We start from the raw sequence: 11,004 nt of genomic DNA, 5'->3' as shown, positions 1-11,004 counted from the left end.
TTTGATTGATCACAAAGTGAGGATCAAAGGAGTGAAACCACTAGCCCGAGGTCGCACGGCTGGGAAGTAGCCAGTTGAGAGAAACAGGGTAAGCTTCCCTATCAATCCTCATTCATTCAACAGATATTTCACATGCCTCTGGCGTCATTCTGGATCATTCTGGGTGCTGGTGGGGTGGTGGTCCCTCCCTGAGTTTGTTGTGTTTACGTTTTAGTGGAGCTCTGGGGTGATAGAGACAAGTGGATGAGTAAGTGACAGGAAAACCATCAGAAAGTGTGAAGCAGAGAACGAAGATAAGGCAGGAGACAGGGAGCAAGTAAGGGCGGGGAGGTGGTGGCTTCAGGTTGGGAGGGCGGGGAGGGGGCGGGGCGTTGTCGGAGGGCGTGGCTATCAGCTGAGCTCGGGATGACAGAAGGGGCCAGTTTTGCAAAGAGCTCAGGGAAGTGCCTTCCAGAAGCCCCAAGGTGGGCACGGCTTGGCCAGGAACCTACAGCACAGAGAAGAGAGAGGCATCCCCCGCACCGCCTTCTCTGACCTGCTTCGAGTTTTCACAAACTGTCTTAACATCTCTCCTTCATTTTAAGTGAAAACAATGAGAGGGAGAGAGACAGCAGGTCCTGACTCTGGGTCATCCAGCTGGCCCGGGGGTCAGGTCAGCTCACGGGCTGACTTTAGCAAGGATGTCAAGGACCCCAGGTGGGAACACCTGGCAAGGAACCTACATCCCCCCTCAAGAGTGGGGGCAGGGACAGGGGCCCCAGCCTCACCTGTACAGCCCAGCAAGAAGGAAGGAGCAGGATCCAGTAGGAAAAACTGGCAGAGACATGGAGAAGTCATCCGCCCATCACTGCCCTGGGCTGGGCTCCCACGCTACGGAGGTGGAAACCGACATCCAGGTGAACGGAGGACCAGCCAACGGTGGGAAGGGGATTAGTGCAGGATAAAGTGCTCCAAATGTGAGGGCTCGATTTGAGGGCAACTATTATTGTCAATACGATTATTACTCACCATACCTTCCTCCAGGATCCCTCCTTGCCATGCCCCAACCTCGCTTCCTTGTCCCTGGGGGTAGCTGTTCCCCTCTGAGGGACACGGAGGGCTGAGTCAACAACTGTTCTAATGAAGAGTGTGGGAGGTAGGGTGAGACATGGCCCTGGAGCCAAAGAGACCCGGGTTCGAATACCAGCCCTGCCATTTATCAGCAAGTGACTCATCCTCGAGTTTCAGTTTCTGCAGCTGGAAGATGCAGGTGACAATTCCAGTGCTCCGAGCGAGTTAAGAGGACTGCGTGAGTGGGCGTCACAGGTTTTCAATGTCAGGGGTTCATTGTCCACCCCTCCCACCCCCTGCCTTTTCCGAGTCTGGCCCCGGAGGAAAAGGAAGCATGGGGTCTGTGTCCTTCCATCTGCTTCCTTCATCCTGGGGTATGTGAGAGATGAGGTGGAGGACAGAAGCTGCCTGTGAGCCTCTCCTTCCCTTGTGCCTCTTCTCCAATTCCAGTTGCTGGCAATTGGCCCCAAATGAGAACTCACAGGGCAGGAGGTTCTCCCCTTACTTTGGACACTCTGTCCTGGCTGCCCTGAGACACCACCTGCCCATGCCACCTCCTGGTCCAAAGTCCTACTTCTTTACCCACCCGGGATTCCTTCATTCATTTATTCATTCAACAAGTGTTGGCAGGCACCAACACTAAGGTGATTGGCCCACAGAGGGTTCTCCAGGCAGAGTCCTCCTCCTGACCCAGCCCTGGACTTGCCCATCCAACACCAATCCCATCAATAACCCCAACAGCCCTGATTCTGGCAGTTCTCCTCCCCTGAGGGACATTGACCTTGTCCCTTCTCAGGAGTAAATAAATCTTGAGGAATCTAAACCAAACATGGTGATTCCATGGTGGTCTGGGGCCACCATGGTTTAACGTGGCCAGTCCTGAGCTGGAGGTCTGCTGGGTGGTGGTGGTAGGGCTTACTAAAAAGAGACACGGAACAGACAACATTTTCTCCTCTGGATGTTATCCTGCCTTGGCTTGAGGTCTGAATGATGGCTGCCATCTTGGAGAGGGAAGGGGAGCCACCTAGAGGACAAAGCCAGCACAGTGAGGGTGGCCAGCCGAGACCAGGAAAGAAACCGGTGCTGATGACATCATCAAGCCACTGAAGAGCCACCTTCCTCCTGGATGTCTTGTCACGTGAGGTGATAAGGGCCCTCATTGTTGAAACCCATTGAGTCACAGTTTTTGGCTGGAAGCTTCCTGATCGGTACAAATGGGAGGGGGTGCCTGGGAGCAGAGGGGGAAGAGTTTGGGGTGGCATCCTGGCTCTGCCTTTTGTTGGTTGTGGGACCTGTGGAGGTTCCTGTTCCCATTCTGAACCTCAGGTGGCTCAGCTGTAAAATGGGGATAATAATGTCCGTATCTGCCAACATTGATATTGTCACAAAGCCACAGAGCCTAGCACAGGGAACCTCGGATGGGCAAGTAGGGTCGCCAGCTCTTGACTGTGTGTCTTGAATAAATGGACCTCATGTCTCATCATCTAACATACACAGCTTTCGTGCAGAAAGGAGAGAGGAATTGGGTGGAAAGAGGGGAACACTGATTAACTGTTTTCTCCTCCTGTTTCATTCTGGGGGTGACTTCAGATCTGGCCTCTGCATAACGACAACAACAACAATAGTAATAATACAGTTAATTTTTTTTTTTTTTTTTTTTGCGGTACGCGGGCCTGTCACCGTTGTGGCCTCTCCCGTCGCGGAGCACAGGCTCTGGACGCGCAGGGTCAGCGGCCATGGCTCACGGGCCCGGCCACTCCGCGGCATGTGGGATCTTCCAGGACTGGGGCACGAACCCATGTCCCCAGCATCGGCAGGCGGACTCCCAACCACTGCGCCACCAGGGAAGCCCCAACACAGTTAATTTTAAAAGAGGGATTACTATGGGCCAGGCACTGTGCTAAGAGCTTAATATGCATTAATCTTGTTTAATACATTAGCCTCATCTTATCTTCTTTTTAGTATTTCCATCTATACTTCACACACGAGGAAACCTAGATTTCTCATATAAGGTCACCTGGCTGGCCAGTGGTATAATGGAATTTTTTTTTTCTTTTTTTTTTGGCTGCACGGCACAGCTTGCAGATCTTGGCTCCCCGACCAGGGATCAAACCCGGGCCCTTGGCAGTGAGAGAGTGGAGTCCTAACCACTGGACCGCCAGGGAATTCCCTGGAATTCGAACCCAGCACCCGTAGTTCTTTATTCCTATTACTCTCTCCAGCATGAGCCACTGAGCTTCATGTGGAAGGAAAACCCCTTGGTCAGCTGTTTCACAGGTGTGTGTTATGGGCCAGAGGGTGTGGGGTGGCTCCAGGTGCCCCAGCCACGTAGCTGGAAATACCGCTAATCACATATGAATGACAGATTGTGATTCCTTATATGAAAATATTATCCATCCATCCATCCATCCATCCAAAATTAGTTTCCCTAAAAGCCAAGCCTGAGATGGGAACTCTTGTGCAAGTGAATGATTTATTGAGGGAGGGGTCTCAGGAGAAACCTGTAGGAGATCAAGGAAAACAGGATAGGCCAGGGGACAAAGCAAGACATCTAGCCCGATCCCGCGAGGAGCACTGGGGCACACAGCGTATGACCCAGATGGTCCTGCACGAGGCGGGGGGCAGTTATGCCCTACATGGTATTATTCTCCCAACTCATTGGTTAGAGGTGGGCGGGGTGGGGTGGGCGATGGGCACGGTGGCTCCCAGCAGCCAAGGGCAAATCCTCAAGAGAAGGAGGCCGATGTGAGCACGTGGTAGCCAACACCTGGCTTTGCTGGCACGGACACCACCCGCCTCCACCTCCATCTCTCCATTATGGGCTCCTTTGATCTCAAAGCACGGATTGAGCACGTATTATGTGGGGCAGCAGAGGAAACAAAGATGAAACTGATGTGGCTCCATCTTCCCGGAGCTCCAGTCTGGGCCGGGGAGGTCAGAGCAGTCTGGACCATCATATGCCACTCAAGCGAGAGCTTGGCAAGTTGTTAGACTCCTAACGTGCTGTGGGAGCTCAAAGGCGGGAGTGAGCCCTTAGGACTGGGGAGGAATCAGCCAGGGAAGACTCCTGTAGGAAGTTGCCCTTGGACCCCAAGGAGCCTAGCGTGGGCTTAGCCACCTGGAGACGGCGGGACGGTGGAGCATCGCTGTAGAAGTCCAGGCTGAGCAAATGCCTGGCAACGGGAGAGGAACGGGCGCCTGGAGGACACATGGCCTGTGGACCGGGTGCCTGGAGCAAAGGGAGCGGGCTGCTTGGTCCAGCCTGTCAACAGCAAATTGGCACTTGCCACTGACACTTGCCAACTACCTCTACAAGGACTCAATCATGAGCTGCTGCAGCCGCTGACCTTTCAACACCCCTTGAAAGGAGTTCAGGGTGGAGATCAGGAATGAGGCCCTCTGTGCTCTGGGAAAAACTGGCAGAACAGGCCTTTAGATAGATATTTTCAGGAGCTGATTTTATGAGCCCAATTCTTGCATCTCCTCATATCTAGAAAAGCACTAAAATCCTTCACGGCGACGTCTGCTGCTCATGACGAGCAGAAACCTTCTGCAAAACATGTGTGCTTGATCGCATGTACTCCCCCTGCACCAAAATCACATCTACACTGACTTTCCCCCCTACCTCTTTGGAGCAGTTTCTCAGAGCTCTCTGAGGTGCCGTCTCCCAGGCTACAGTCCTCATTTTACCCCCAATAAAACTTAATTCGCAACTCTTCATGTTGTGCTTTTTTTTTTTTTTTTTTTTTAAGTTGACAAGCCCTTCCCTCAAAAAGTATTTACGGAGTCCCTTCTGGGTTCTGGGTGCTGCTTTGGGCACCAGGGATGCAACTGAGTCCAAGACAGACATTGGCCATGCCCGCGAGGGTCCCCAAGCTTCCAAGAGAGAGAGAGGGACACAGTGCCAGACTGTGCAGGTCCCAAACTCCGCCCCTATCCTGGGTGGTGGAGGACCTTGGGGTTTTAAGAAGTAGAGTCATGCAGACAGAAAGATCAATATCATCCTTTAGAGAGGCCACTCCAGTGGCAGTCTGGATGGTGCATTGGATTGGTGGGGGGGGGACCTGGGGAGGGGGGTGCCTGGTGAGCGGCAGTAGAGCACCTGCTGCACCTCCGCCCCCAGACCCCGCGCGCAACACCCGCTGCTTTGGCCTAAACACCATCCCTGGGGGCTCCCTGGCCTTGGCTTTTCCTAAGACCCCATTCCACCCTCAGGGGAGACAGCTGCTGCCTTGGCTGGGAAGACTTAGAAGGTCCAAGAGGCAAGGTCGGGGGGTGGGGGAAGGCCAAGACCCTCCCTCTTCCAGGGAGTGTTTTAAAGAAGCCAGGCTGGGGGCTTCCCTGGTGGCGCAGTGGTTGAGAGTCCGCCTGCCGATGCAGGGGACACGGGTTCGTGCCCCGGTCCGGGAGGATCCCACATGCCGCGGAGTGGCTGGGCCCGTGAGCCATGGCCGCTGAGCCTGTGCGTCCGGAGCCTGTGCTCCGCAACAGGAGAGGCCACAACAGTGAGAGGCCCGCGTACCACAAAAAAAAAAAAAAAAAAAAAGCCAGGCTGGTTCAGGGGTTAGATCCTGGGGGGGTGGCAGTGGTCCTGCAGGACTTCTGGAGCTCAAGAAGCCAGGAGCAGGGTAGGGAGCGTGGCACGGTGCAGGGGGCCCCTCCTAGCACATGGGGGTCTGGCCCTTGCAGCGGGGCCGCCAGTAGTAACGCAGGTGTTTCTTGTAGGTGTCCAGGTTCCGCTGCAGGCAGAGCACCACCTCCTTGTCACAGGTGCACAGCTGCAGCTCACACCAGCTCCCCTTGTCAGCTGTGGGGTGGAGGGGGAGGGCACTTAGCATCTATCCCTTCCCCAGACGGAGCAGGGGTAGGTCAGGGCCCCTGGAGGGAGACGCTGAAGGCAGCTCAGCCCTTGCATGGCTTTGGGTACCCTTGCCAGCTATTCTGACTCTAGCTCTGTGACCTTGGGCACGGGCCATGGCCTCCCTGTGTGCCATTGCTCCTTTGTTTATTCATCCTTTCAAAAAACAGTTGAGCACCTATCCTGTGGCAGGCCCTGGGGGGAAAGGACCGAACAGAAAGGGCACGTGAGGTTCACACTCCCCTGGGCACGGCAGATATCAGAGAACCACAGAAATGAGGGCCAGCAACTGTGCTACCCGGGAGTGAGGAACAATGCAGGGGCTACGAGATGGGATACGGGTGGGATCTGACTCAGTGTCAAGAGCCATTTGAGCTGAGATCGGAAGGGTTTGCTCCCACTCCCGAAAGTCAGGGTGGAGGAGGGGACTATTCCAGGCAGGTGGAACAGCATGTACGAAGCCTCTGAGGAAAGAGGGACCACGGTGCTTCAGTTTCGTGATCTGTAAAATGGGCGTAAGAAGACCTGAACCTACTGTATAGCACTGGCAACTATACTCAATATTTTGAATAACCTATAAGGGAAAAGAATCTGAAAAAGAATATATATATATATATATATATATATATATATATATATATATATATATATGTATAAAAGATTAAAGGAAGAAGGCAGAGCCCTCAGCACATAGTAAGTGGTCGGTAAATGTTGACTCTTACTGTGTCTATTGTTAAGTTCTCAATTAACAGTGACAGCTAATGAGCCCATTCATCTCCCAGTCCTGGGACCTGCCACCTTTCTCTGTGCATGGACCTGGGGGCCAGGTGACCTGGATTACAGCCCAGGCTTCGTCATTTACATCTGTGTGACCCTGAGCAAACAGTTCACTCTAGTCTCAGTTTCCTGGTTTGTAAAACAGAGATCACCAGGTGTTGCTGCCTCCTGGCTGGGCTGCTCTGAGGACAAATGATGATGAAAAAATTAACAGTAACCTCGAAAGCCTGTGTAATTTATCGAGCATGCATCTGCAGCAGGCATCTGCAGGGCCCATCCTGTCTGCTCTTATTTTAGTTCTTGAATTGACCTTATGGAGTAGAATACTGTTATCTTCCTGAGTTTCCAGAGGAGGTTCAGAGAAGTTAAGCAATGTGTTCAAGGTCACACAGCTGGTTAATGGTGGGTCAGGGATCTAAGCTGAGGTCTGCCAGCCTTCCAGATCTACAGGGCTCAAAGCCCCTATTGGACCTCTCCATACTCCTACCCCCATTCCTGCCTCTCCTCCACAGCCCAGCTACTGCCACTGGACACATGAGAAAAACAGAGAGGTTGAGCAGTTTGTGCATTGTCACACAGCATATTAAGGCAATGCATGCTGGAACTCTCTTCCTCGGCCTCCAACTCCAACCCTGAGGCCTGGGCACTCACAGCACTGGATGTTCCCCTGGGAAAACGTGTAGCTGTAGTGATCCAAGTGAATATTGCATTTGCGGTACTCCAGATGATGGTAGCAGCAGTCATGGGTGTGGCAGCACCTGGAGGGAGAGGACGCGGGGGTGGTGGTGATGAGTCCTTGGCCAACTCGGGTCTCTCGCTGCCCCTACCCCAGAGCAGAAATCGTGTGCCTACCTTGGAAGAGTCAAGGCCTGCAGGGCCTAGTCTTCTTTCTAGCTAACTCTTATTGTTTCCTGTGTACCAGGCACCTGTTCTATCTATGAATTCTCTCTTAAGCCTTTTGACCACCCTATGATGGAGGTGCTTGTGTTATCCCCATTTCACAGATGAGGAAACTGAGACTCTGGGAGGTCAAGCCACTTGCCCAAGATCACACAGCCTGTAAGTGGTGGATGAGGGAACTGACCCCGGGGCCTGGCTGGCTCTCATCCCTCCTCTGGCTGATCCCTAGGGTTGCCGTGAAAACCAAATGTGATCATGGCAAAAAGAGGTAAGACTTTTAAAAAACACCATTCGATGGCACTGAGGAGTGTGTGGGTATTCTAACTGGTTTGGGGTTGAGAGTACAAGGGGGCCTTTAGAGATTCTGGGGAACACTCCAGAAGGGCTGGGGCTGGATTGGAGCTCAGAGGAGTTCCTAGCACATAGTACCAAATGAATAAATGGATGGAGAGGAAAGGGGAGGGTCCCTGGGTAGGGACAGGGCATGAGTGGGAGGAGTTACCAGTCTGTGGCATCTTTGGGTTGGCCTTTGCCACCAAATCCGCAGTGACAGCCATAGTACGAATAGGAGAAGATGGGTCTCTTCCCCGTCACTTGTCTGATCATCTTGTTCAGGTCCAGTATCCCGCCCTGGGCTGGAATCACACCTGTCAAGGAGCCCAGCCACAAGGAGAGGACGTGAATCTAAGTGGAGGCCAGTGGGCTGCAGGCCTGGCACCTGGATCAAACCAATGACCTTGGATAATAAAATGACAACAAACACTAAGGCTATTGAAAATATAATGATAGTTGGTGAGGGCTTACCATGCAACTTTTCATCTAGTGACGTATTGACTCCATCCATCCCATGAGATAAACACTTTTTTAAAAAAATAAATGAACTTTTTCTTTCGGTGTATTCTAGATGTATGGAAAAGTTGCTAAGATCATACAGAGAGTTCTTATATATTCCTCATTCAGTTTCCCCTAGTGTTATTATCTTCTTAGATAATCGTGGTATATTTATGAAAACTAAAAAACCAACATTGGTACAATAAATACTATTTTTAGTCCCCATTTTAGAGATGAACACACTGAGGCCCAGTAACTTGCTCCAGGTCATAGTAGTTGGTAAATAGAAGAGCCAGGATTGAAACCCAAGGCAGTCTTGTTCTGTTCTCTGTCTCTGGGCATGGAGTTCACATTCTATAATAAGAAGACACCCTTCCTCTTACACTCACCCCACCTCCCCAGACCCCCCAGCACAGCCTGTAGAGAAATCCACACATTGAACAGCATGCATGGCTCTCGTGGGAAGCAGTGTGATTTAGAAATCAATGATTTTCATGGATCTTTTTCATTTCGGTCATAATATCTGCTGGTTAGAGTTGATCATAAGGGGAATTTATTTTATTGGGAGAGAGGAATACATTATGTTGAGTTAGGAGAAATAAAATATATTAAGTCAATGAATTCAGGGGAGAATCTGGGAGAAACAGACAAGGTAAGAGGGGTCTGGAACGTACCTGTGTGCAAGCTGGGGAGATGATCCAAGAACACTGACGGAGCCCAGAGTCTCAGGGAGACTGGGCTGGGGAGGCCCCCTCAGGTGACCCTAGTTTTGGAGCCCTCCCCCCGCAAGTAAATGATGTTACAATGAAAGCGCTACACTCAAGTGAAGTAAGTAGTAAACCAGGGATGAGCCCCAGATTGGGAAGGGTGGGATGGGAAGAGGTGGGGTTAAGATGAACTCATGCAGCGGACCAAGGGTTCGATCACAAGCAGGGTGCTTGCCTTGGGCTGCAGGTAAAAGTGACTGGTGGTGTCAGGGACTTGCAGGCAGGTCGTGTCCCCAGCATGTGGGAATCCACAATGCCACTCCTGTTTGCCACAGTGGCTGTAGCTGTACCGGTGTTAAAGAGAAACCTTGCTAAGTTTTGACCATCCTAAGGAATGACCCCAGGCCCTCTGGAATTCCGGATTCGGTGATAAGGCACCAGAAAGCAGCCCACTGCCAAGAGAGTTACCAGCCACCCTGCAGGCCAGCCAGGGACCTGAATTCAGAATCTCGTCTTTTTGCTGTACCTCTGTCCCCCCTAAGTCTAGCCCTTTCCACTTCAGCTTAGAGATAGCCACACAAATAAACTCACACCTGAATGATGCAGCTGTTCCTTGCCAAGCAAACAATAAATTTAACTTTGATTCAGAATGCTTTCGGGTGGTCTTATTTCTCACAATTTTACAGTGAGGTCAACCCAGCCCTGGGAAATTGAGGAGCTCAACTTGTGGTTAGGAGGGCTTCGGGGCACTGGCTTAGCTTGACAGAAATACCTGCCTGGGTTGCTTTTTCCATCCTCAGTTGTCACTGAGGGGGACGGAGCCCTTTGTCCCAAGGGTTAGCGGCAGTGGCAGGAGGTAACATCACTACTATCTCGTGAATGTGCTGTGTGTTAAACTATCGCTCGCTTACTATTACTTACACTTGCTAAACACTTTGTATACGTTTTCTCATTAGAGTCCTTCTAACAACCCAATGAAAAGGGTGCCATTGTGCCCACTTTACAAATGAGGATATAGAGGGGTAGGGGGACTTGGCCAAGGTCATACGACTGGGAGGTGATGGGCCGGCGCCTGAATGCAGGTTCATCTGTGTATTTTATCTCTACACTGTATTGCCTCTTTGCATCTGAGAGATGAATTTCTGCAGCTTGATTGCAATTTTCCTAATGGTTTTTACTGTAACCTTGGAGATGTGTTCCTCTTGAGAATTTGGGAGTCCCCAAAATAACACAAAACCACATTTAAAAATGCAAATCCTTTCTCAAATCACATATTTTGAGATGGATCAAGAAACAAAAACACCAGTTCGCTAGCAACCAGATTTGTACATTTGATCTGCTAAAGATCGGATGGAAACTGCCCCATCTCCCAATGGTCAACAGAACCCTCTTCCTAGGTTCAAGGGAGATAATGAATGTGAAAGAGTTCTAAAAATGTAGAGTGCTGTACATAGGTAAGAGATTGCTATTATCTGGTCAAAGGGACAGAGGAGAGCAGATCCATTTCTGTAATTTGTGTCCGAAGTACCAGAGGCATCAGTTCAGCTGGACCCCAGTTTCTGTAGTTTCCCGCCTTTGTATGCCACACAGCTTGGCCGTCCAGGGCTCTCTGGCCAAAGCCACTGTTCCAGGGGACTGACAGCCACTGATGGCTCCTTGCAGGGGGCCAAAGAGTTGGGGACTGCGAGGCCAGAGCAGTGAGGATCAGAGCAGCAGCTCAGTTTAGGAAAGAGATATAGGGCATCTCCGCTTCCCTCCCTGCCTTCCCAGCTGTGGATCCTGTCCCCACTTACCAGCAAACACCACCAGCATGCACAGCAAGGCAAGTTGCATGATCCCAGCACAGAGCAGTGGAGGCAGCTGCTGGAAGTCCCCTTCCAT

The 11,004-nt window shown here is 51.5% G+C and overlaps 1 protein-coding gene across 1 annotated transcript; it reads right to left on the bottom strand.

The window, feature by feature from the left end:
• Positions 1 to 5,711: 5,711 nt before the first annotated feature.
• LOC131768190 (group IID secretory phospholipase A2-like) lies at positions 5,712 to 11,004 on the bottom strand. The gene is made up of 4 exons (XM_059083911.2): positions 10,917 to 11,004; positions 8,088 to 8,232; positions 7,337 to 7,443; positions 5,712 to 5,857 (listed from the first exon to the last, which is right to left on the bottom strand). Exons 1-4 carry the CDS (start codon positions 11,002 to 11,004, stop codon positions 5,712 to 5,714), a joined length of 486 nt encoding a protein of 161 aa, XP_058939894.2.

The sequence above is a fragment of the Kogia breviceps genome, chromosome 1, assembly GCF_026419965.1.
Source record: "Kogia breviceps isolate mKogBre1 chromosome 1, mKogBre1 haplotype 1, whole genome shotgun sequence".
Classification (NCBI taxonomy): Eukaryota; Metazoa; Chordata; class Mammalia; order Artiodactyla; family Physeteridae; genus Kogia; species Kogia breviceps.
Note: the sequence above shows the minus strand (reverse complement) of the source record. Positions and strands in the feature narration are given on the sequence as shown.